General features: G+C 51.7%; 1 protein-coding gene across 2 annotated transcripts in view; it reads left to right on the plus strand.

Moving 5' to 3' along the window:
- Positions 1-26416, plus strand: part of PREX1 (phosphatidylinositol-3,4,5-trisphosphate dependent Rac exchange factor 1) — a 196086-nt gene that overhangs the window by 90888 nt on the left and 78782 nt on the right. For both annotated transcript variants that reach the window (XM_054573629.1, XM_054573628.1), the window contains exons 6-9: positions 10463-10624; positions 17001-17134; positions 23887-24005; positions 25637-25786. In XM_054573629.1, coding sequence (XP_054429604.1) covers positions 10463-10624; positions 17001-17134; positions 23887-24005; positions 25637-25786 — 565 coding nt within the window. The remainder of the gene's footprint in view (positions 1-10462; positions 10625-17000; positions 17135-23886; positions 24006-25636; positions 25787-26416) is intronic.

The raw sequence follows: 26416 nt of genomic DNA on the forward strand, positions 1-26416 counted from the left end.
CACCATCTGCTGCTCTCAGCCCAGGGTTTTCGGCCCTTGGAAATGGTGGCCGATGGCCCAAGCCTGCCCTGGCTCTATCCTGAAGGCCTTGTGTCTGACAGCTGTCCCTGGAGTCCCTGCTGGTGGATTAGTTTGGCTCGTGGTGCCTCATTCACACACCTGCTCCCTGGGGTCACATGCATCCTCGCTTTATGAACTGGAAGGGAGAGGGGAGGGAAAAGTACTAGGGAATTCTTGAATTTGACTTTCTGCTGGATCCGGTGGGTGACACTTGAGCCTCTGACTGGCCCAGACCCCTTGGGGCCATCAGCGCCGCCCGCGAACACAGGCCTGTCACGTGGGCAGCGGTCGGGGGTGGCACCCAGCTCTCCGCACACATCTCCTGGCCCTCCAGGGATCTCAGAAGGACTTTCTGCAGTGCTCCTTGCAGCTGCTTGGATTCCAAGGGGGTGTTGGTGATGCCATATGTGCCTCGGCCCTTCACTTTGGTACAGAAGAAGCTCCACGCAGAACTTGTAAACCAGTAGCCTGTGGACTGAATCGGACCTGCGTGTGTTCTTTATTTGACCTGTTTGGTGTGTCTTCCACATGTGAAGTAGCTGCCAGCATTTGAAGAGGTAGACTTCTGTGTTGGCTTGAGGCAGGGGCCTAGCAAAAGTGTGGCTCATGGGTCAAATCTAGCCCCTGGCCTGTCTGTATACAGCCCATGAGGGAAGAATGGTGTTTACATTTTTTAAAGTGTTATAAAAAACAAAACCAAAAAACAAAGGAGACTATGTGACAGCAAATGTGGCCAGCAAAGCCTAAAATGTTTACTCTCTGGGCCTCCTCTGAAAGAGTTTGCTGACTCCTAGATTAGAGCCGTGCTTCGCAGCCGCGGGCTGCCTGGGTGCCTGGGTTTGAATTCCAGCTCTGCCTTTGACCAGCTGTGTGACCTTGGGCCAGTCACTTCTTCATGCCTCAGTTTCTCATCTGGAATATGTAGTTTGTATTAATAGCTTGGACTAGGTTGTTGTGATGATTAGACATTTATTTATGTAAATCTTAGAGCAGCCTAATGACGTAGGCGCTTTGATTAGCCCCACTTTAGAGATGAGGCAACTGAGGCGCAGAGAAAGAAGTGGCCTACTCAAGGCCACACATCAGCTGAGGAGGAGGAACCATGGCTTGCTGATTCTAGAATTCCCCCATCAGCCCCACTGCCTGTTGAGAAGCGCTTGGAGGTGTTAAAGCTGCCAAAGTGGCTGGGTGTCGGGTCTGCTGACCTTCTCGGTTCCCTAAGTGGGGAGTCTGGGAAGGTCTGTAGCCTTGTGGTTCATGACTCTGTGACAGATCTGCTCCTCCTCTCCTGGGTTTCAAAACCTTAAACATCTGACCCATTAGACGAACCACCAGCTGCGGTTCCCTAGGTGCTAACCTTTTGGTTTCCGGATCTTGGGAATGTCCGGGATCCCACCATGCACCTGGAATGGCAGTTTCTGTATTTTAATAGCCATTGGGGCTGGACCTGTGTGTACGAGTGGACTCTAGCTCTCAAGGTGGGGCCCGTGCATTTCCGAGGTCTGCTCAGCCCCAGGGGCTGCCGTTTGGTCTGGCAGGATTTCTGGGCTCCGGATTCCCAGAAGAGTAGGGGGAGAGAGGGGAACAGAAGCAGCCGGCAACTGCTGGAGGAGAGACTGCCCTCAGGAAATGGTGATGAAGCCGGGCTGTGGGTTTGCTCTCTGGACCGAATGACTGTTTACAGGCCCTGTTTCCTCGGTCTCCAGCTGTGTTTGTCTGAGGCTCGGCGAGCACTGGGGGACCAGCCAGCAGGGCCCCAAATTCCTGTGGGCCCGTGCCATGCTGCCCGCCCGACTGACTTGCCCAGAGTGTCTGGCCTTTGGCACCCACAGCTGGAATGTTTGCAGCAGAAAACAGCTGGGACACTGAGGGGAATCTTCGTACCCCTCCTGAGTTCCTCCTTTCTGTCACATTTTCCAGTGGGTTTTAAAAGACAGTCTTATGAGCTGCGGGGCAGTTCCCCCACTGTGGCCCCTCCGGTTCTGACGTCCTCACAGATGTCCCTGTGGGCCTGTGAGCCCCCTTGTTTGAGCTGAACCCTGAATCGAGTGGGCGAACAGGATCGAGGGGCCTGGGTGGGAAGAAGGAAGAGGCGAGAATGAAAGCCTCTTTGGGAACAGCCCCAAAAAACTGAACTTGAACATTGCCTAAGAATAGCCGGAACATTCTATTTCAGCCTTCAGCCCAGCCCTGGGATAGACAGTTGGCATTTTCAAGCTTTGTTGAGTTTTCCATCAACAGTTCCAGGGAAATGATTCATATTTGGGGTAATGCCCCTGGTGTTCGACTGGCAGGTGCCCCAGGCGAGACCGAGTGTCACTGACCCTTCTAGGTCTGGCGATGCACCGATCTTATTGGGACTGGGCTGGTGTGGCTCAGGACCCCTAGTCATGAGCAGGACAGGCCTCAGGGCTTTTGGCCTTGGACTGGGCCCCACGAGGGCCTGCCTGCTGCATAATGGAAGCGGGGAAGGTAGGCAGGGGGCAAACCGGAGGGTACACCCATCTAATGGGCACCGCTGGCTCCCCAGTGCCCCTGCGCCCCTTTGCCTTCTCCTTCTCTAACCCTTCAGCCTCCTTTGCTGGTTCCTCACCTTCCTGGCCTCTAAGCCCAGGTCTCAGTCCTTGGTCCTTGACTCTATCTAGACTTGCTCCTTTGAGGCCTTATTTACTCTCTGGCCTTTAAAAAAAAAAAGTATATTCAGAAGTTGTGCAATCATCACCATAATAATTTTAGAGATATTTTCATTGCCTCCTAAAGAAACTCTGGACTAGTCACTTCCCTTTTCCCTCCGCTCCCCCACCAGCCCCTGACACCACACATGTACTTCCTGTCTCTCTGGATTGCCTGTTCTGCACATCTCACATAAATGGAATCCTGTAATATCTAACCTTTTGTGTCTGGCTTCTTTTACTTAGCACGGTGTTTTCAAGGCTCCCCATGCTGTAGCATGGGTCACAACTTCATTCCTTTTTATGGTTGAATAATATTCCACGGTGTGGACAGACCATGTTTTCGTTGTCCGCTCATCTGCTGGTGGACATCTGGGTTGCTGGCCCACTCCTTGGCTGTTAGGAAGAGGGCTGTCATGAACATCCGCCTACAGGTTTTTGTGTGGGCGTTCCCATGGCTTTCAATTCCATCTCTGTGCCAATGACTTCCAGCCTGGATCCGTCCACTAACCTCAGGCGGGACTTTTCTTCTGCCCACTCAGCTTTTCCACTTGGATGTCTAACAGGCCTCTCCTACCTACCCCATCCCAGACCAAATGCTCTCCCCTTCCTCCAGACCTGTCTTTCCTCTCCCCACTCCACCTTTGAAAATGGCCTCTCTTCTTTCTGGTTGCTCAGGCCAAAGCCGGGAGCTCTCTCTGGCCTACCCCACACCCAGTCCATCAGGGAGCCCCGTGGGCTCTGCCCGCAGGTCCCTCTGGAGTCCAGCCCTTGCGGCTCCTCCGCTCCACCTCTCTCCTGGGCTGCTGCCACAGCTCCCGGCGGGCTTCCCTGCCTCCACCCTTGTCCCCTACAGTCTCTTCTCGTCTCAGCAGCTAAACCCAACTCAGTCCCTGTCCCTTCTTCACTCAGATCCCTCCAGCGGCTCCCCGCTCACTCAGGTCTAAATCCAGATTCCTCTCCATTGCCGCCCGCAAGGTGCTGCACATCTCATCTGCGTTTCCTGGCACACAGTAGGTGCCTCCCAGTTACTCATTGAACGACTATGGAAATGCCATCCTAGAAATGTTACCAGCTGTTTCTGAATCCGTAACTTGGGACTTCCAGGTGAAAGCTCCAGATTTCCAAACGCCAGCCTGATCTAAAACTTGTCACACACTTCGGGGGCCATTCAGGCCACAGCGTCTGCGTGGGGCAGCCGCCGCAGCGGCGTGTGCCAGGGCCGCTCTGCAGAAGGGCTGCTCAGGGTGCAGCCGGGGGCTCTGCACAGTCCGTGGTGTCTTCTCCGCCTTCCACGCCCTTCTGAGGGTGATGCAGCTGTCACCCGCACTCGGGGGAGGACCTTGCCATTCGATCGACAGTCACCTCTGTCTCTTTGGTTGTCAGCATAGTGGCGCCCCTGGGGATGGATGTGGTCCATCACGCAGGAGGCGTGGGTCTCAATCCTCAGTGCAGGAAGATGGCTGGAAAAGGGACATTTCCCAGAGCATGGGATGTGGACCAATGACAGCTCTCCAAAGGATTTTAGGTGGCATGCAAGAAAACTTTATGCGAGATGGGTGGGGTCGGGGAGGGGAGAGGCCAGCACTAAAACACAGTGGATCACAGTCTTCCTGATTGCCTCCGAGAGAGCCACAGTTGGTGCTGCAGTGTGGAGGGTTTTTGAAGTCATTTATTCACTCACCAACTATTTATTGAGCAACTATTACATGTCAGGCATTGTAGCAGGTGCTGCAGCTACAAAGTGACAAAAACTGCCCAAACCCCTCTGTGTCCTGGTGTTCTGATGTTCTGCTGGAGGCAGGCAGACAACAAATGAATAGGAAATGTGCATGCTTGTTTCAGTGAATCAGGCTCACAGACATGAACCGAGAAGGTGACATCTGAGCAAAGACCAGAAGGAGATTAGGGAGGTACTTTGGGGGAGGGGCCAGGGGGAACAGGCAGTGCAAAGGCTCCGAGGCAGGAGGGCGTCTTAGGAATAGCCAGGAGGCCAGAGATATGGGGGAGAGAGTGGGGGAGTGTGGTCAGGGAGCTGATGGGGCCAGAAAGGCCAGAAGGGCCTTAAGGGCCATTGTAGGGTCTTTGTCTTCTCTGAGTGAGGGGGGCACCTAGGGTGGTAGCAGTGGTGGGGTGCATTTCATGGCCTCTTCACATCATTTGTCCATTTTCTATTGGATAGTGGTCTTTGTATTGATTTACCAGAGTTTTCTATATTATCCTGGATACTTCAGGTGACCTCTTTGGAGTTCTCATCTGACTCTGATATCAGTTAATGAAATGAGCCTCTCATCTGCCAGGGATCTGGCACTGTCACCATTATGCTGAGAAGGCACAGGCAGTCAGAGATCTCTGCACTGTGGCTTTTTCTGCCCAGGGTCCCCATCCTCCTTCAACCACAGTGCCCATGCTGCATCCTGCGTCTTCGTCTAAGAACTGACACCTTGCCCACAGCCGTTCCAGTGTGTCAGCCTGCACCAGCCCCTGAGCGGCAGTAGCTCAAGGAATAAAGCCCCCCTCTTTCAGGGTGGGAGACCTGCTTTCTTCCTTTCAAAGCCAAGCTTGCATACTTGATCTTCCAAGGAACCTTCTCAGGTCTCCCTTCCTGGGAGTCCTCCTGGCATTCTGTTTTCTGCCACGCCCTGTGTGGTTCTAGCTCTGCCTCTTAGCTGTGTGACCAGTGCCAGTTGCTTAACCTCTCTGTGCCTCCCTTGCATCATCTGCAGAATGTGGATGGTAGTTGCCTCCCAGGCTTGCTGCAAAGACAATGCATGAGAAAATGCATGAGAACACTCTGCATATTACCAGATAGATAGTCATACTTGGTAAATGTTAGCTACTCTAATATTTTAATGATTTTTATTTTTATTGATTCCATCTCATGCATTGATTAATGTTGCCCCTTTGAGAAGTGACTTAAGCTCTCTGTCCCTCAGTTTCCTCCTCTGTCAGATAGTGCCTTAGTCATGGGTGATTGTGAAGATTAAACAAAATAATACCTGTAATGTGCTTTTAAGTGCTTAGTAAGTATCAGCTATTTTTATTGTCTCAAAATCTGTTTTGTCTAATATTAATAGAACTGGGGAATATGGTGGGGTTGTTTTTTTTTTTGATTAGTATTTTCATGATATATTTTGTTTCATCCTTTCACTATTGACCATTCTCTATCCTTAGGGTTTAGGTACTTCTTCTGTAAACTGCGTAAAGTTAGAATGTTAAAATTGGACCTGTCAATCCCTGTCTTCTAACAGGAGAGATTAACCCACTTATATTTATTGCATTTATTGATATATTTGCGCTGATTTCTACCATCTTTCTTTTCGATTTTTGTTTTCTTTTTTCCCCCCTTGTTTTATTTTGCATAGTTTAGTGTTTTGTTTTTGGTTTAGTTATTTTTTCTTTTTATTCCATTGTATTTTGCTTCTGCTGAGTTGGAATTTATAGCCACTGCCGCCACCACCACCACCACCACCACCACCACGTCTCTCTTCTTGAGAAACGCCTGAAATTAGGAGTGCAGCATGCAGCCTTTTACAGCAAGACATGCTAGGCGTGTGCCAGGGCCGCTCTGCAGAAGGGCTGCTCAGGGTGCAGCCTGGGGCTCTGCACAGTCCGTGGTGTCTTCGCCTTCCTCATAGGCCTCCTTTGGAATTTGGATATAGAGCCACTGAATGTTGACACCCTCCCACTGGATGTTGGCAGAGCCCTGCCGATCCAGGATGTCAGATACGGGCGCCGGCAGAGCACGTGAGGAAAGGGAGTAGATTAGATGCGACTCAGTGGGGCGGGTGCTGTCCTGGACTGTGGAGCACCTGTCCCACCTAAGGGGGTGGCCACCGTTCAGGCCAGTTGTTACTGATGCGGGGAAGCATGGGCCCGGGGAAGCATGGGCCCAGGGAGGCCAGAGCCTCTGTTTTACTGACAGAGGCTGACAATAGCATTTGGCCTGCGGGGCCTGGTTTGTGACCTGGGCTCCGAGCCAGTCCCTGCACCGCATAGCAAGGAGACCTAGGCTCAGAAGTGGGAGGCTGCAGGCCTAAGGTCATGCGGTATGTCCTGGTCAAAGCCAGAATGTGAACTCTCGCCCTGAGCCCTCGCCCCACGGTTTCCTCTTACCTCTCCCAGTGGAAGGGTGGATGGAGTTCTTAGGACCCGTGAGCATTGCCTCTTTTCCTCCATTAATTCCTAATCCGTGGGGCTTACCCTCCTCCCAGCCTTGAAGCAGGGGCTAAAATTGTTAAAATCAGAAATATATTTGCATGAAGTTTTCATAGAGTTTGCAGGCCTGAGGTTTTCTTTGCTGTGCTGGACAGCTTTTCACTTCTGGGTTTTCTTAGACTTCCAGATGTCTTTCGCTTCTTCTTTTCTGTTTTTCTGTAAGTGGTGGTCGCCCTTGTCAGAGCCTCAGCCTTTGAATCCTGCTGCCACCTTAGATATGGCATGAGGGGACCCCAGAGCTGCAAGTGCAGGAGAGTGCTTAATAGAACAGCTCAGCATCCTGAGCTTCGATGGTGGCATCTTGGGCAGAGGCCTTTGGACAGAGCCAAGAGTTGGGGGCAAGATCAGTCCCCCCTGGGGCTGGCCGAAGTGTCCTCAGGAAGCGAGTGTCCTCTGTTGATCCAGTCCCCACTCGTGACACCCTCCACTCCCATAAGCCGCCTCTTTCTCTTTGTGGAGAGGACAGAATGGCTTTCCAGCTGCAGTGTCTCCTTTTGAGCTTCCACCAACCCCAAGTCACAGCGAGTGATGGATATTGTCACTTCTCCCAGTGCCAAATGAAGCTTTGTTTTTACGTTGTGGTTTTATGGGTCTGTCTTCTGGCTGGCGTGGAGTTTGAGGCCCTGTGTCCCAGGCTGTCCTCCTGTGGCCTTGCTGTGGACAGGGCCCACGCCTCTGGGGCATGACGGGGCTGCTGGCAGCCCGCCGCAGCGACTGCCTCTTGGTAACAGTGTGGTTGGAGGGGAGCGAGGGAGAGGGGGGACCTTGCAGAAAGGCTGGGTTCCTGTGCTCCGACATCCTCTCTTCTAGGAAGTGCTTTCCTCAGTTCCTGCTTGTGAAACCACATGGGGCTCATGGGCGGATGTTGGGGAAGGCCGCTAGCCTGGCTCTGGAGGGGCTTTCACTGCCATGTGTGGGGTGGCCCTGGGCACACCCCCTTCCTTCTCTGCCCTCAGTTTTTCTAGGGATTCCCCAAGCCCTGACCCCGCTCAGACGTTTGTGTTCTGAGAGCCTGGTTCTGGGGGGAGTTTGTTTCCTACTACTGCTGTTTCTGGAGGGGTCTGTAGACGTGGGTAAGCATCCACCAGTCGCACTTTCTGGCTCTGTGGCCTTGGCCTCCCCTCTCTGTACCTCAGGACACGGACACAGGATGGGAAGGCATGGAGCAGTGGTTAAAAACATGGCCTCCGGAGCTAGGCTGTGTGGCTTGGATGATCGGCTCTTCCCCTAGTCACCTGTGACCCTGGGCAAGTGACCTCACCGTCGGGTGAGCCTCAGCCTCCTCATCGGTCAAGAGGGGATAACTCACTCACTGTCTTCCACCGTCGCCAAGCTCCTTAGAGCCAACAGAAGGGAGAACACAGTGTCATGGCGCGTTTACCCCAGGTGACATCCCAAGATGGGGTCTCTTTTGTATTAGGATACACGTATTTTAGCCGCAGTGACATGGACCCAATTAACAGTGACTTATGTGTAAGTGTATTTCTGTACTAGGCAGCCCGGGGGGAGCGTGGTGGCTCATTGCCGTCAGGGCCCAGATTCTGCCTCCCAGGAACCTGCATTTCCTCCAGTGCCTCCTCAGCTCAGCAGCCACAGGGGCCCTTTAAAGGACAGTGTCAGGCCATAGCTCACAGCCCCCGTCACCTCCCCCATGCTCTTGGGACGAAACCCAAAGACCCCTCCATGGCCCTGTGTGATCTGGCCCCGGCACGCGCCCGTCCTCCCCTCCGCTGCTTACCCTGCGGCAGCCTCCCTGGCCTTGCTGTTTCTCGCCGCCCCCGCGCTTTCGCTTGTGCTAAGATTGAGTGCTCGCCAAGTATGTACCTCCCATGGAGGTGCTTTTCTTGCGGTATTTGATTGACCCTTCACCGTGACCACGAGCAAAGAACCAGACGGCTGGGGTCAAATCCAGGTTCCTCCTCTTGCTGCTGGGAGGCCTTGGGCTACCCCACTGGGCCTCAGTCATCCCGGCTGTTAAGTGGGATAATAATAGAACCTGCCTCTCCAGCACAGAGGAAAGGCTCAGTAGGTGTCAGCTGTTGCCGTCCTCACTACCATCACCACCATCATCCTCATCATCACTGGTTTCCAGGGGATGAAACAGCTTGGCACAGAGGGTGACGGGCCCAAGGTCACCCAGCTACCGAGTGTGGCTGTGCTCGGGACCACCACGCCAGGACCTCACCTTTGTGATGTTTTAAGGAGCAGAGAGATGGGGAGATACTGGAACCGTTGGGCGTATCTGGGTCACATGACCAAAGAAACGTACATTTGCTGGCAGGGTCCTGTTGGCGCAGTGACAGCCTGAAAATCTTCCCTGACATCTTCAGGGCCAGCTAACCCCTTCTTTCTCAGTTTCTCTCTCACCACACTTGGCAGGTGGCTGAAACCCTTGGATTAAGCCTGGCTGCCTTTTAGAATGTACCTGCCTGTGCTTGGGGCGGGGTGGGGGGGGTCACGGGTTCAAGGTCTGGCCCGATTGGCCTCCTTGCACTCCCCGCCATGCCCCTGTGAGGACAAGCCATGGTTTTGTTTCACCTGCAGTTGACATTTAATGCTATTTTATATTAGTTTAAGGTATACAGCATAGCGAGTGGTTAGACATCTATATAATTCACGGAGTGATCCCCCTGATAAGTCTAGTTCCCAGCTGACACCATGCATGGCATCACACTGTTGACTGTATCCACTGCGCTGTATTTTGTATCCCTGTGACTATTCCGTGGGTACTAATTGGCACTTCCTAATCCCTTTGCCTTTCACACCCGGCCCCTGAGGCCAGGTAATTTTTATACCCGTTTCACAGATGGGAAAATGGCTGGGCAGGGGCAGTGTCAACGACCGCCTCCCTGACCTGCTGATCTCCCTCTGCCCTGTCCCTCTGCTCCTCTCTGTCCTCCTCTCTCTCTCATGTGTTCGCTCTGGCCACACCACCTCCTCTCCACTCACTGCCACCGGCCACGTCTGCTCCCACCTTGTACCCTCTGCATTTGCTGTGTCCCTCTCCCAGGCACACTTTGCCCGCAGATTTTTGCAGGACTCTGTCCCTTGCTTCACCAAGAGCCTCTGTTCAGATGTCACCTCTTCAGAGGGGTCTTCTTGAGCTCCCTGTTGGGAAGATTACATCCTTTCCTTAGACCTTCTAGCCCTCTCTCTCATTCTGATTTGTCTTCATAGTATTTATCCCTGTCTGACATTGAATTATATACTTGATTTTTTTTTATTTTGACTGATCTCCTTTATAGAATATAATACCCTCCAGGTGAGCAATTTCTCTCTTGTTTTATTAACAGCTTTCTCCCCAGGTCCTCGAACTCTGCTGGCTGTGGAGGAGGGGCTCAAGGGACACGTGCTGAATGAATGAATGAACGAACAGATGATATTCCCCAGCCCCAGATGACACAGTTTGCACGTAGCAGATCTGGGATCTGGCCCAGGCTGCGTGACCGGGAGGCGACGTTTGCTTCCCACCAGGTTGCTGTCTCTCACTCCTGCCTTCACTTCTTCCCTAGGAGCTAGCCAAGAGGACCCCTGGCAAGCACCCGGACCACCCCGCGGTCCAGAGCGCCCTGCAGGCCATGAAGACCGTGTGCTCCAACATCAATGAGACCAAGCGGCAGATGGAGAAGCTGGAGGCCCTGGAGCAGCTGCAGTCCCACATCGAAGGCTGGGAGGTGTGTCTGGGGTGGGAGGGGCCCTGGCTTGGTGAGGGGCACAAGGAGTGTGTGGCTGCAGGAACAAACTTTAGCCTGGGCACCAGATCCAGCCTTCAGTGTATTTTGTTTGACCGACATAGTGTTTGTAAAAAAAAGTCGTTCATTGATTTTCCAGCTAAGTCCACATAAAAATCTGTACTTCGAGTTTCTCTTGAAAAGTCAGTAAACTGGGTCCGTGTTTTCTACGGTAATAGTCACTGAAGCCACCAGTTTTCCTCAGTTCCCACCAGTCCCCATTGCGCCCCAGTTCTCCTTCAGGTGTTGCCTTTTGTGTGTGATGCCCATAGTCCTTTGATGTTTTGATACCAAAGTAAAGGTTCATTTCAAGACAGGATGCTGGCTCTGCCATTCCCTTACTGGGTGACTTTAGGTCAGTATCTTAATTTCTCCAGCCTTTAGTTTCCTCACTGATACCTGGCACATAGTAGGTACTCAATACATGGTAGGTATTGATATTATTATTGTCATGCTTATTAGAGGCTGGGATTCTTGAGATCTTCTGACTGTGTGTAATTTATTTGTTTAAACCTTCACATCTTCTTTGGATTATTAGAGATTTCCTACAGATCCGTAGAAAGAAATGGGAAAATCTGAATAAATAAAAACATCAATATCAGAGTAAATACAGCTGGAATGGGAGATTAAGAGCAGAGATCAAAGCCTCTTTGGACACACATTGTCCTCTGAATCATCTGCCTTTGGGCTTTCTTGCACTTGCTGTGTTTGGGATTTCTACTTCTTTCCCGTGTGGGGGAACCTTCAGTGTGTCACAAGAGGCCGAGGGCTTGGCTGCGGAGAGGAGAGGGGCCGGTGTTGAGGAGAGAGGTGGAGGTCCTGGATGAGTGCTTGCCACGTCCCCCTTCCTCCTTCCCCTGGGCCTTCAGCTGCATTTCTCACACCCCCTTGCAGCTCAGGGTTGGGATGTGATTGGCCAAGATCAGATCCAGCTGCTTAACATTCGGAAGGCGGGAGCGGATGGAGGCCATCCTTACGCTGTTTTGCAGCAAAGCACAGCCCCGGTCGTGTTTGGCTTTCTGTGGCAGCCTTCGCAGAGGGCCAGGTTCCAGCTTCCTGGGTGTCAGGAGACAGGGCGCAGGCTTTCCTTTCTGTGGTGGGTGGCGTGCACCTAGCAGGACAGGGTGGCTTTGCAGCTGACACTTGAGGCAGTAGCTCCCGAGAGACTGGCTGCAGCCAGGCTGGCATCTTCTGGGGTATCAGCTCAGGCAGGTGCCATTGTGACTCTCTCTTCCCACTGGGGCAGACGCGGTGGCCCCTGGAGGGGCAGTTCTGCTGTGTTCTCGGTTTGCTGGGAGCCCCGGCCTAGACTCCTGCCTCTTCTAATTCCTCACTGATGGAGGAAGCCCCTATTTCTTTCTGTTTAAAATGCATAGCTTGGTTTTTCTTTCCTGCACTTGAAAACTGCCTGATCATCAGGTACATCTGTTCGGATGTGTTCTATAAGGGCTCCTCTTTCAGCCTCATGATGTCAGAGCTCTGATTTGGCCTCTTGCGATCCCACCGGCCTTCTTCTCATGGTTCCAGGAGGGCAGCAGCTCCAGGCGTCATGTGTCCAAAGCGGGAGGGGACAAGGACACAGCCAGGGCAGTGAGAGGGAGCTCCTCTCTCCAGTAGGGGAAAATGTTTTCCAGAGCCCCGCAGAGACGTCCCCCTCATCTCATTGGCCAGAAGTGGGTCCCATGGCCACTTTCAGCAAACGTGCTACCCTAAAGAGCAAATATTGTTGACATATATAAGCATCTACCTGTTCGGACTTGGAGCTTCCTGGCAGCCAAGATGAAAAGAGCCGGGCGCTTAAGTTACTTAACATTCATAGTCAAAAAGGGAAGAAGTAGAGCAGTTCTTCTGGGAGATAGAGAGTTTCCTGGCAACCAGCTGGAAAAGAAATTTCTCACATGGGCCCCTGTGGAGAGGGTATTGAGCAAGCAATTTGGCAGCCAGAGCAGAAGTGATTTCCAGATTTCTTCTTCTGGTAAAGGCCCAGGGAAATAGGAACTAAGGGTCTTTGGGGCCCCTTTTGTCCCAGGAAATTCTGCAATTTGAGAATGGCCCCTATTTTGATCAGTACAGCAGGAAATAAAGTGACTCAGAAAAAGACTTGCTGGCAGTTATTGAGCACTCGTTCCGTGCTCCCACCACTAGGAGGGAGGTGGAGGTACAGATGAGGACACTGAGGCACAGGGGATTGGATCGGAAGCCCAGCTCTGTAACTCGCAGACTGCCCTGCCTGAGGCTAGTTTGTCTGTTCTCTTGGTCTTCTTTCCCCTGGTTGTCTCATTTTAGTAATACTGTCTCTGAACTTATCTTCTGGTGTCATTTTGAGGATGAAGTGAAGTGTGGAATACAGATGTTCTTTGGAAAATGTGAAATGGTTGTCTGTGCGATAGAAGGGTTTTTAAATAGAGTTTCATCCTCAAGGTGACTTGTGAAAATAATATGTTTTAGCTAGAAAAAAATAGTGTTTAGGAGTGAAGCTACTTGCCTTGGCTTTGTGCCTTCAGTAGTTACAGTCTCAAGGGACAGTATGAGTTAGGGTGTCGTTCACGGTGAATGATAGTGGTTGCAAACCCGTATTTCTGATACCCTTCTTGATAATTTCTAATCTTTTTGTTTGACTTCCTGCCAATCTGATTAGATGGCTGTTGTCTCTCTCGGAACATGGCTGGCAAGGGACTTGCTTTTGGAGGAGGGGAGCCTTTTCTGGGCCACTTTCTTGCTGTGCGCTTGGGCTTGCACCATTAGTTTGATATCCGATCTGTGGGTTTTTGGGGCCTGATCCTTTTTAAGCCACTTGTCCTTTTTAGTCGTGAGACTGGTTTAGTTAAAACCAGATAAGTTAATCCATGAATTAATTCTGCTAAGCACAAGGAAAGGGCAGCATGTTGCAATACTGGGAAAGTGAGTGAACAAGGCAGCCCCCTCTCTGTGGAGGGATTCCTTTGCCTCGGTTTCCTCATCCGAGAAGTCTGGATAATGGCTGTACCCCTTACGAGTCACTTGGGGATTCAGGGAGGGGATGCATGCAAAGCACTCAGAACCGTGATTACTTTCTTGGCTGAGTGCAGATGCTCAGTAAACATCGGACGAGCCGTGGCAGCGAAGCAGGATTTCTTTCTTAATTTTTTTAGATGAACAAACATCATGCAACTTTGGCAAGAGCTCACACCCAGCCTGGGCTGACCTTTCATCAGGGGCCACTCCAGATGTAAGCCCCACAGACAGTCACGTGATGCTCACAGTAATAAAGAGAAATGTGTATTATAAGAAAAAACTAGGGCACACCCCTCTTGCTGCCTCTGGGAGTCCTGGTTTAAGAGCCAGTCCCCTACTCACCCAGGAGGGGACAGAAGGAAACAGGAACAAGGAAGCAAAGTCATTTAAAAAAAGACCGTGAGACTGTGAATAGAAGTCCTCATATGTTCCTCCCACCCTGCCCAGGATGCCTTTTACTCCCAGAGGCGTGTGGCCTCTCCCCTTCTGAGACCCCTGCTCTTGACCAACGATTGCACACAAAAACTTTGCCGGTTACCTTCCAAGATATAGTCCGGGGTAGCAGAGGTTAGTGGGTAGGATGGTGGGTTCACCTGCCTGGGTTCAAATCCCAGCTTGAACAAGTCACTTCACTGCCCTGTGCCTCCGTTTCCTCATTTGTAAAACAGGAGTTGCCAAGCGGATTCGCTGAGTTTGTGTAAGACACTGAGAGCAGTAGCTGGCGTGTGGTCAGCCCTGTGCCTGTGTGAGCTTTGGTCATTGTTGCGTGTTGCTCCTTCCGTTCGGTCGAGCCCGCCCCATCTGCGGGAGGTCCCCAGCTGTGCCTGGGGGACAGGTTGGTGCTCAGCCTCTTCCCCGTGTACCTGATCCTTACCACCCCTGACCTGGGTTCAAGGATTCTGGGGAGACCGGGGGCCAGCTGGGCATGTCAACAGGGCTGGGGCGGAAGGAGCACCCCCTGTAGCACCCTTAGCATTTCAGATGCGGTGTGTGGGGTGATCGTTGGCCGAGGCTGGAGAGCTGGCTTCCCAGGCTGGGCACGTTTCCTCTCTGTGGCCCCCTGACATTGACAGAGGGGTCAGGCCTAGGCGTGTGACCTTTGGGTTCTGGGCCCTGCAGATGGGCCAGGTCCCAGCTTCCCATACAGGCGCCAGAATCCCCCTGAGGAGGCCGGAGGGGCTGGTGGGTAGGCACCAGTGGGGCACGGGGATGAGACAGGGAGGCGCGAGGTCTCGAGGAGCTGCCGTACTGCTGTCTGCCCTGAGCTGGCCCACGGGTCACTGATGGAGCCTCATGACCTGGGGAGTCACGCTCACCCCTTTTGCAAGGATCCTGGGGTCTGAGGGCCCTGCGATGGGGGGGCCCTGCGATAGGGGAGCCCCTGGCGCTGGTGTGGCGGGCTTGCTGTCTCACTGGGGGGCCGAGTACCGGCCAGCACCTAGGAGTGATCCCTGCGAATGGCCGCGAGCCCCTGCCCTGGGCTGCACAGGCTTGGGCCACCAAGAAGCTGGTTTCCCAGAATGCTGAGCGGGCCCAAGAGGTGTCTCTGGCACTGCTGGGTGAATGGATGCTCTGTGCCCAGCTGGGCCAGGGGCGCAGAGCAAACCAGCTCTGACCGCCGCAGGCCAACCACGGTGGGCAGTCACCAAACAGCCTGATTTCTGAGCTGTCAGAACCAGTTCCCCTTACTGGGTCTCAGAAATGACTGAGTCAGTTGATCTCACTGGGGTCTGAACTTCTTGTTCTGGGTGTTGAATGTTTGTGGAAGAAGGTTCTGTGAATAATTCTCCCTCTTTCATCCCCAAGTTCATGGCCACGCAGAGACAGCATCATGTCTCTTTGTTTCTCCCTTCGCTGCCATCAGCGGGTCTGTGGAATGAACCCCCCTTAGAACACTGCCTTTACATACTAGCCCTCGGGCCTCAGAGTCTGAAACACCCCACGGCCCGCCTGTCATGGGCCTACGACCTTGTCACGGCGTTTTAGTTAAAGTCCACGATTAGCAGCTGGAAGAAAGACAGTCAATGGCTTCCATGAGATAAGAGTTTGTGGCAGTGCAGGCCGGGGGGTGGGGCGGCTCTGCTCCATGGGGACCCAGGTTCCTTCCCCCACCTGCTACGTGTTCCACCACCACTGTGGCCGTCCTCCGGCCTGTGGCAAGAGGGAAGGGAGGAAGAGGAGAGGGAGCGACCCTCCTTCAAGGAAATGATGTAGAAGTGAGGCACACTGGCCAGAATTTCGTCAGAAGACCACACCTGCAGCAAGGGATGCTGGGAAATGGAGTCTGTGGTCAGGCAGACAAGGATCAGCTAAAACTCTATTCTTATGACAGAAGAGGAGCAAGGATTTGGGGGACAGCCAGGGGCTGTCTTAGCTGGCATTCTGTGTCCTCCTAGATCTGTTTCTAGCTCCCTATCCTGTAGGACTTGGGGATCTCTCTGCCCCTGGCTTGGTCCCCCCAGAGCCCCAGACAGACGTGTATGGCCCCTGGCTCTGAGGATTCCTCCCTGCAGGGACCCGCCCCTCCCCTGCCCGCACCCGCACCCCCCCCCTCTTTATTTTAGCCCTCCTCCCAGGCCCGCCGCACTCCTCCCTGATGCCTTTCCTGACCACACTGTCCTGAACCTCCTGGAGGTTCAGTGAACTTCGGACACTCGTAGGGTCTCGGCCACCCCCGCCCTCCCTGGCCCTCGTCACTTAGATGACCTGCCGGAGTTTGGGAGCTGTTCCCATCTAGACTCACATCCGTAGCTAGAGTGAGTGCTCTCAGAATCCTGCCTTCATGGTGTTTGCATTGCCTTCGTCACCTGTTCTACAGCATTTATTGAGCACCTACTGTGTGCCGGACAGTGTGGTAGGTGCTGGGAATACAATGGCAGATGCCTGACAAAAGTGTTCAGTGGTGCTTCCTGGGTTTATGGAAGAGGAGTCTTGGGCGGGGGTCGGGGGGGAGGGAGATGGAATAAGTCAAGACATAAATAAGCAAGGAGAAAGGCATGGCAAAAAACCACAGAAGGAAAGTAGATGCTGACCCGGGTTGTGCGACTGGGGGAGTCCTTTCACTTCCTGAGCCCCGAGCCCCTGTTGTGTGAAATGGTCACCTCCGTCCGCTCTTCCCAGCATTGCCCGGGCTCGCTCACCAGCTGGAAGCCATTGATCAGACTGTACTGGTTTTCTGTCTGCTGACAGATTTGCCCGCAGCAGCCACTGAGATTCTGGGGTGTGAGGGAGGCAGTGGGAGGTTCTGTCTCTGGGTGGGAAGGGGGTATCCCCAGGTGTCCTGGGTTTGCCAGCTCATTCGCTCTGCCCCTTGTCACCCTCCCAGGGCTCCAACCTCACGGACATCTGCACCCAGCTCCTCCTGCAAGGCACCTTGTTAAAAATCTCCGCAGGCAACATCCAGGAGAGGGCCTTCTTCCTCTTCGACAACCTCCTTGTCTACTGCAAGCGGAAATCCAGGTGAGTGGCTGGGGGCCGGGCGCCCAGGTGGGCCAGGCGGCCGGGACTGGGTCAAACCCCGGCAGTCCCTCATGGGGGCGCCATCCCTCCCTGGGCCTCCTCGTCCCTTCCGAGCTGTTCTGGATCAGCACTGTCCAATAGGAATATGATGTGAGCCATATGCGTTATTTAAAATTTAAAGTGGTTATTTAAAACAGCCACGCGAAGTGAAAGGAAACCAGTGAAATAAATTTAAATAATATGTTTTGTTTATCTCATTGTATTCCCAAATATTATCAATTTAACATAATCAACTTTAAAAGTAATTATTAGAGAGATATTTTTCATTCTTTTAAAAAAATTTTACACTAAATCTTTAAGGTGTGGTATGTACAAGGTGGGGCAAAAGTAGGTTTACAGTTGTGAGTATGTGAAGCAGAGTTCTTTTATTATTTATTAATTACTGTATTATTTTCCATGCAAACAACTGTAAACCCACTTTTGTCCCACCCTGTATGTTACGCTTACCACACATCTCAATTGGTACTAGCCATGTTTTACGTGTTTACTAGCCACATGTGACTGTGGCTGCCATATTGGACTGTGCAGGTTGAGACAGTCATGGAAGGTTTGTTTTTTTTAAAAAATATTTTATTTATTTATTTTTGAAGAGCAAGAAAGGGAGGGAGAAAGAGAGGGAGAGAAACATTGACGTGAGATAGATAGAAACGTTGATCAGTTGCCTCTTGCACGCCCCCAACCGGGAACCTGGCCCACAACCCAGGCATGTGCCCTGATGGGGAATCAAACTGGTGACCTTTCGGTTTGCGGAACAACACCCAGCCCACTGGGCACTGTTTACACCAGCCACACCAGCCACACCAGCCAGGGCAAACATGGAAGTTTGAAAGTTTTTTGTGATCCCAACATCCTGTGATTCTAAGATCCAAGGTAGAGGGTGTGAGGGGAGAGGCCCCTTCTATCGTTAAACTTTGGGAGGGAAAGGATAGTAGCCTCGTCATCTCTGTATCTTTCACCAGAGCTTCTTATGCTTTGTAGAGTCCAGGAGTGAATGGGTGGCGGATGGAGGGAGGCAGATGGGGAGAGAGAGGATGGATGTATGAACTGATTTATGACTAGATGAGAAAGTAGGTGAATGAGTGAGTGGTTGAGTGGTTGGAGGGGCCTGAGATGGCTGGATGGAAGGGTGGATAGAAAGTTGGGGGAACATACGGATGATTGCGTAGTTGGAGAAATGGATACGAAAACATAATGAGCTGGCAGAGAGGTATGTTTAGATGAAAGGTGAGTTGGGGCCTTAATATATGGTTGTTGAGTCAAGGGGTAGATGAGTGGGTGGGAGGGTGGGTGGGTGATGGAGGTTTGGAGATGAGTGGATAGGTGGTCAGCTGGATGTGTGTTGGTGAGTAGATGGACGGATGGTAGTTGCCGGGGTAGCTGAACTCTGTGATGGGAGGCTGAGTAATTGGGTGACTGGGTGAGTGGATGGCTGGATGGATGATTGGAGAGAGGGGAAGATTAGGAGACAGAGGGGTGGGGACATCAGTGGAAGGTGGGATGGGTGGGTGGGTAGGTGGTAGGCTGAGAGACTCCTACCTTTTAGGGGTTTTTTGCCCAGCAGGTAGAGGACTGTCTCACTGACCAATGCAACCCTTTCTGAATTCTGCTTCCTGTTACTTTGTCTCAGGGATGAAACAGCACCTCTGCAGAGCTTTTACTCCTTTATTTAGCCAAAGCCACAGCTGAGGGGAGGTGCAGACTCTGGGCCCTGCTCTCAGCCTGACCTCCAGCTTCCTTTCTGGTCTGGCCATGTCACTTACCACGTGAGCCTCATTTCCCTCGTCCTTCTGCTGGCCGTCTAGCATCGTGCGGAGGACTTCCCACAGGATGAATGATGGGCGGTCCGTGCACATACGTGGGCTTCTCGGTGTCCTCTTCCAGCCTGGCCTCTCTGAGCCTGTTTTCTCTTCTGTGAAATGGGGATGATAAACCCTTTCATACTGTGATGTTTGGTTAAGAGTGAAGTTCCTTATCATTGAATCCCTGTTCAGTGATTTCTCTAGATCTGTGACTTTGCTTCAGTCACCTCGTCTGTAAAATAGCATGAACTATCGTATGTACCCCAGAGTCATTGTGAAGAATGAATGTGTTAACTGTGTCTGGCACATCGAAGTGCACAAAAGAAGGGGTAGCTGCTCTTACTGTTAGTAAGGTACCCTCCGCACATGTTGGATTTTTATTCAGTGCCATCCCACAGGTGCGGCACTTGGCGCATAGTAGGTGCTTCCACCACAGGCCCCTTCCCCCTGCCCTTTCCTCCTTGTTCTGGGGCTTCGTCCTTCTTGTTAGGGGCCTTGCTCTGCCTCTTTTGCTGCTTAGCTGTGGCTGGATCAGCATGTCTCGTCAGTTGATTTTTATGCCTGCCCACTCTGCTCGGTCTGTCTCTTGTCCTCCTGTCCCCCCCATCATTGTCACCCACTCCATCCTCCCTGCTTCCTGCCTGTTCTCACTCAGCCCATTCTGAGAGCCTTCTTTGCCAGTGCCCAGGCCACTGCCAGCGCCCCCTGTCCCTGCCGCCCGGCCTGGGCTGTTTGAAACAAGCGCTTCCCCCAGCAGCCGGGGTTCAGAAAACAGTGTTTCCTCGGGCCTCTGACCCGCTCCCAGCTTCGGCCGAGTTTCCCCGAGTTAGCTTCGGCTGCCCCAGTTCAGGCCCATGCTTCATGGCGTAGTCATACCTGTTGGAGAGACGGCAGCCGGTCCTGGTCTTACTGGACTCCAGGTGGGCCTTCTAGGGCTGCCTTGTGGCCGTTGCGAGCTCTCTGAAGGCCAGGCCCTCCTCAGTTCTGCACGTGGGTTGGGCTGACAGAGTGGGAGGGCACATCTGTCTCCTGAGAGAACCTGGCAGGTGGCCAGTGTTCCTGCTTCTGGATCGGGAGGCCGAGGACCGGGCTCCGAGAGGTCCCAGCGGGATCCGGCAGTGGTGGATAGAACAGCTGGCCCGACTTGGATGTGGTCACAGGAGATGCCCAGCGCAGCTAGGTGTCTGCCAGCTGTTTTGTCTTCTCCTGGGTCACTCAGGGCACCGCCTGTCTGGGACCAGGGTCAGGGAAGGTCTCTGATTCAGTATTTCTAGTCTAATTCGAAAGTAGAGACTCCTTGGATGTCAGAGTGGAAGGAGTGTTTTAAAACCCTACTGCCCCGTTCTTCAGAAGGGGAGTCGGCTCAGAGGAGCTGCGTCTCGTGTGTGTGTGTGTGTGTACGGCCTGATTAGCATCTCGAGGAGGCAGCAGCCAGCAGTGGTTAAGGGCACAGAGGCCTGCCGCCTACCAGCTGTGTGACCTTGGGCAGGTGATGTCAGGTCTTGGTGCCTCTGTTTTCCTCTCTGTTAAATGGGGATAAAAGTCTCATAGGGTTGTTTTTAGAGAGTAAGTAAAATAAACATGTAAAGTGGTTAGCATAGGCCTGGTACATGTATGTAAAGTAGAAGAAACATAAATCTTTACCTTCACGTGGGTGTCTCACACACAACTCACACTCAAATTAAAAACTGTGTCTAAAACAAGATGCTTTGTCTTCATCGCAACTCCCGCACCAAGCCTTTTCCTCTGTGACTGCTCTGTCCTGCTCTGGGGCCCCAGCAGCAGCTCAGACCCTTAGTCGCCCTGGATTCTGACCCGCCTCACCCCCATTCCCACTGCATCGGTGAGTCCTTTCCATTTCTCCGTCAAGCTTTGGCCAGAACCCCAGTGTAATTGCTACAAAAATCCCGGGAGGGAGGTTGTGTGTATGTGTATGTAAATGATTGTAAAATTTACATGGAAACACAAAAATGGGCAATTTTGGAGGCCAAAGCTGGAGGACTTGTATTACTGACACCAGGCTCCCTGTAAAGCTGCAGTAATTGAGATGTGGTCTTGGTGTAAAAAGAGGCAAATCGATCAATGGCATAGAGTAGCGAGTCCAGAAGTAGACTGACATGGAAGCGGTCATTTGAGTTTCAGCAAAGACGTCAGTGTAGTTCCGTAAATGGTGCTGGGTCAGTTTGATGCCCAGTGTGGAAAAACGAGTCTTGACCCTCACCTTATAAAATACACATGCATCAGCTTCAGATGGATTGTAGCTTTAAATGGACGAGGTCAACCAATACAACTTCTGGAGGAAGGTATAGGAGGCTATTTTCATGATCTGGAGATAAGCAAAGATTTCTTAAATTAGACAAAAAGTATAGTTATAAAGGAAAAATAGACTCATCAGATTGCACTAAAATTAAGAAGTGTTCATCCAAAGACACCGTAAGAAAACGGAAAGGTAAGCTACAGACTAGGAGAAGATCTGTGTGATCCATTTAACTGACGAAGGACTCATGTCCAGAATATGTGAAGAAGTCCTACAAGCCAAAATTACGGCCTGCAAATACCAAAAATGTTTACTCTCTGGCCAGAAAAAGTTTGCCAGCTCCTGCTGTGAATCATTAAGAAAGAGATAGACAACCCGACAGAAAAATGTCAAAGGACAGTCATTTCACCAACAAACATGATGAGGTGTTCTGCCTCGTCACTGATCAGGAAAATACAAGTGAAATGTTTAATGAGACACCACGATACGCCCACCAGCACTGCCAAAACAGAAATTAAATACCAGTTGCAGAGGATATGGAGCAACTGGAATGTTCCTCCTGTACTGGGAGTGGGAGTGTTAACACAGCCATTTTGGAAAAGAGCGTGGGCCTTTCTAGTAAAGCCAATCGTGTGCATTTCTTAAAACTCAGCAACTCAACTCCCAGGGAGGTGGCCCAGGGCAGTGCGCACATAAGACGCACACAGGAACACTCACAGCAGCACCAGGCTGTAGGCCACCTGGATGCCCATGACGCTCACCTTTGTCATGCCGTGTATGTGAAGTTCAGACAGGCACGGCGGACCCACAGGCCTCTACATCAGGGCTGTGGCCACCCTGTGAGGTGGGGAAGGGGGGCGAGGGACCGGAGGAAGGCGTGGGGGGGTGCCTAGGGGGAGCGAAAGTGTTTATACAGGTGTGTTCACCTTGTAAAAGTTGATTGAGCCATATACTTCTTTGGCCCTATTTTTCTGTATGGATCTTTAATTAAAAGTTTATGAAAATACGTGCGCACATGTGTAGAGGTATCTATAGATACGTGCACACAAACCGTCTTCCCTTCTGGTTCTTCCTGATTCCCACTGGCCCACCTATAGTCTGTTTTTCCCTTAGGCAACCAGAGCGAGTTTTTAAAACTTAAAATGAGATCAAGTTACTTCAGGTCGGACCCTTCACGGCCCCAACCTCACACACGCTGGAGAAGTTGACCTTCACACTGCCCACAGGATCCTGCAGGATCTAGCCCACGGGGCGACTCTGACCCCTTTCCCCACACTCCCGCCCTCGCACCCCAGCCCCAGCCGCACTGCCGCCTCGCTGCTTCCTGCAACACGGCCGCCACAGCTGCTGCGGCCGCTGCCTGGAATGTGCCCAGGTAGCCCCCTGGGTCCCTCCCTCCCCTGCTGGAGGTGTCGTTCCAATGCCCCCTCTTCAGTGAGACCTGCCCCAACCCCGCCTCTGCCCCAGTTAGAAACCACACCCCTCCACTCTCCCTATCCATCTTTTTGCTTTATTATTATTTTTATAACCTTTATTATTGTTTAAAACTATAAATGTTTTATTTTAATTAAAAACATAAACATTGCATTCATTAAACATTCTTTTCCTATAGAGCCAAGGCCTCTTCTTTGACGATAAGTTTGTTCTTAATGCAAAAGCAGCTCTCCTTTTATCCAGTCTTTCTGGAACATTCAACTTTGTTTTCAGAGAGATGACTCCCTTTCCACACGCATTTGTCCTCAGCTTATATACTGTTTAGTTTACCTAGTTACAGAAGCAGGTGCACATCAGGCAAGTAGGTTTGGGAACAGACACAGCTGGCTCTCGGGAACGTCACCCTCCTGGTGCAGCAGACCACAAAGTGGCCTTCGAGCTCTCAGGGCTCATTCTCTGCTTTATTTTAACCGCAACATTTAGCCCCTCTGCCATAAGGAGTTTGACCTCTTTACTTAGCATCTGTCTCTGTCCCCTCCCCCCCCATATTGGAAGATGAATTCTCAAACACACTGTTTTTCTGTTTTTTATTTGTTACCGCAGCCCCAGCACCTAGAAGAGTATGCCTGGAACCCAGTAGGTGTCCTCTGAGTGCTTGTTGAATGCGTGGGTGCGTGACTGCCCCAGGTTCCAACCTGGGATTTTCTCACAGGAAGCGCTGGTCAGATGTGTGTTGAGCAACTAAATGGGTGAGCCATAGAATTCATTTGAGCAAATGAACGAACGGCGGGTGGGTGGATGTGGATGAACGTGTGGACGGACTGCCTACTCCGAGCTTTCTGGCACTCTGGTCTTATTTCAGGAAGCACCTGTTTGTTAGACACTTTGAGGGCCTTAACCCATTTTCTAGCCAAGAAGAATTGCTTCTTGTTGGTTTGTCATCGGTGTCTCCTGCTGGCCGAAAAGGAGCTCTGTGAAGGCAGCAAGGCCACTAGCCCCTTTTTCAACTGAGGAAACTGTGGCTGGGAGTGGAGAAGTCACCGAACCACCAGGCAAAAGCCGGAGCTCTGGACCCCGGTGCAGCGCTCCCCCCGTCCCCGGCGCCTCTCCGTGTTAACTGCTCTTCCTTCCGGGGCTCCGCTGAGGAGCATTGACCCCGTGGGGTGAGGCGTGGAGGACATTGACTTCCCACTGTCTTTCAGGGTCACCGGGGGCAAGAAATCCACCAAGAGGACCAAATCCATCAACGGCTCCCTCTACATCTTCAGGGGCCGAATCAACACTGAAGTCATGGAGGTGGAGAACGTGGAAGACGGGACAGGTAGGCCCCGCCCCCAAACCCTGCCTGAGCCCAGTCCCACCGGCTCCACGGCATGGTCTGTGTCCGTTTTTCCTTTTATTTGAAATGGAACCTATCTACAGAAAAGTGCCTAAAACTTGTGCACGCAAAATGAATACCTTATTTTGCCGTGTATAATGTGCACTTTTTTGCTCACATTTTTGAGGGAAAAAGAAGGATGTGTATTATACATGGGTAGTACCTGAAATATCTTGTATCTGTTCTTGTGTTTTGTAGTTATTTGTTACATAATATATTAAAAATATATTATTTTTACCATAATATGTTAAAAAGTAAATGCTAAAATCCCTTTATAACACAAAAAACCAAATACCTATAAATATAAATATATTTGAAATATAAATAAACATTGAATTAAAAAACCAAAACAAAAGATTTCTTTTTTTCAGAAAGCTTAGGCCAGAAACGTGGGTGCGCATTATACACGGCAAAAGATGGTATCCAGGTAGTCGCCGTTCTGGTGAATGAGTAAAATGCTACCTGCACCCTGGAACCCCTCACCTGCCCCTCCCTGGTCACAGTGCCTCCTTCCCCTCAGAAGTAACTGCTTCCAAATATTGTAATGGCCATTTTCTTGCTTTTTAAGATAGTTTTACCTCCTAAATGTGCATTATTATTTTAATCACAGTTTCTCTGTTTTAAAATCTTATTTAAATGGTCATATATATATATATATATATATATATATATATATATAAAATGGCTTTAAATATATATTTATATTTATTTATTATCTTTATATTTAAATGGTCATAAATACCACACGTTCTTTTGCATCGCACTTCTTTCACTCAGCCCCGCGTTGGTGAGATTCGTTCGTGTTTCTGTATGTACTGATAGCTCTCCCTGGTTTGCTGGTTCCCATCGCTGTAGAATATTCTGTTGCACGAATAGTCCACAGTGTGCCCATTCCTTTGGGGATGGATACTTTGGTTATTTCCACTGTTGACTATTATGAACAGTGGGGCTGTGAGAATTCTCATGGGAATCTCTTGATCTTGTTGAGGGTAGGGGTTCTTCATGGGTTTTGACCCACAGACCCTTCGGGTGGTCTCATGAAACCTGTGGCCCGCTCCTCAGCTTCAGGGTACAGGCTGTACCCTGAATCAGCTTCCCTGAAGAACACCAACCTGTTGTCACAGAGTTTGCCGGTCCCAACCCAGCCAGCAGTGCGCGAGGGCCCGCAGCCTGGTGTGGCCTGGCTTGCACTAGGGTTCAAGCAGCCCGAGGGTGCCAATGAGCCGGGCAGGGAGGCAGGGATGTGTTCCTGGGCTCTGGACAGGTGTCTTCCCTTGAGTCACTCCTGCGTTTCTGCCTGGACTGTGAGGTCTAGAAGCCCCTGTCATGGAGGGCTTGGGAGGGGTCTCTGTTTGCAGGTCTTCCTTGCCCACCAGAGAAGAGCCAGGAGAGGGAGTGAGCATGGGAAGGGTTGAAAGTTCAACTCTCAAATCCTGGTCCTGTCCACACCTCTGCGCCCTGTCTTTCCGAAGCCAGAGGGCTGGCCCCGTCCCCTCACTCACAAGTGTGTGGTTGGGAATGATCAGAGTTGTGTGGCTGAGTCTGCTGACCCACCTTTGCCCCACCTTTGCCAGCGGATTACCACAGCAACGGCTACACTGTCACCAACGGCTGGAAGATCCACAACACGGCCAAGAACAAGTGGTTTGTCTGCATGGCCAAGACGGCGGAGGAGAAGCAGAAGTGGCTGGACGCCATCATCCGCGAGCGGGAGCAACGCGAGAGTGAGTGGCTGGGCCATCTCCCGCTCCTCTGGAGAGTGGTGGCTTTGGGGGGCTTTCCTGGGACCCCTGGGGTGTGTATGGCTCTCCCCAGGCTGGTCACTTCTGCATAGTGCCTAGGGAAGGGGCATAGGGTCCTTTCTAGAAATGTCAGAGCTGCAAGAAGCAGGTCTTGGAGGGGGCAGGGAGCTCTGGGACTGTGTTATAACTGGGTGGTATCTCAGACCACCTGAGGTCACCTGGTTTAGCCCCCTAGGTAGATCTTGAAGCTGAGGCCCAATGGAAGGCACTTGCCCAAGGTCATGTCGATTTGGTTGATCATCCTGGGATTCCTGGCACCCTTCACCTTGAGGTTTGGTTGCCAAGATAATCCCTACATACCTTTTCTCCTCCATGGTTCTATTCTTTCCCCTGGGGTTCTTTGTGTTAGAGATTCACCGAGTCTGTGCTGGGGAGGAGGGTCCTTGGGGGCTGCCCATCACTGTGGTCAGGAACCTGTCTGGACCCAGGCAGCCTCCATGGGAGGTGCAGGGCTGGGTGTGATCATTGGCTGGGGTCAGGGTGCGCACTGGCCTGGGGCGCAGTCACCGCCAGGCTGGGAAAGACAAGGCACGGAATGTTTAGGGCAAGTTT

Source organism: Pteronotus mesoamericanus, unplaced genomic scaffold (genome assembly GCF_021234165.1).
Source record: "Pteronotus mesoamericanus isolate MK-2021 breed Mesoamerican mustached bat unplaced genomic scaffold, CSHL_Meso_final contig_25, whole genome shotgun sequence".
NCBI classification, from domain to species: Eukaryota; Metazoa; Chordata; class Mammalia; order Chiroptera; family Mormoopidae; genus Pteronotus; species Pteronotus mesoamericanus.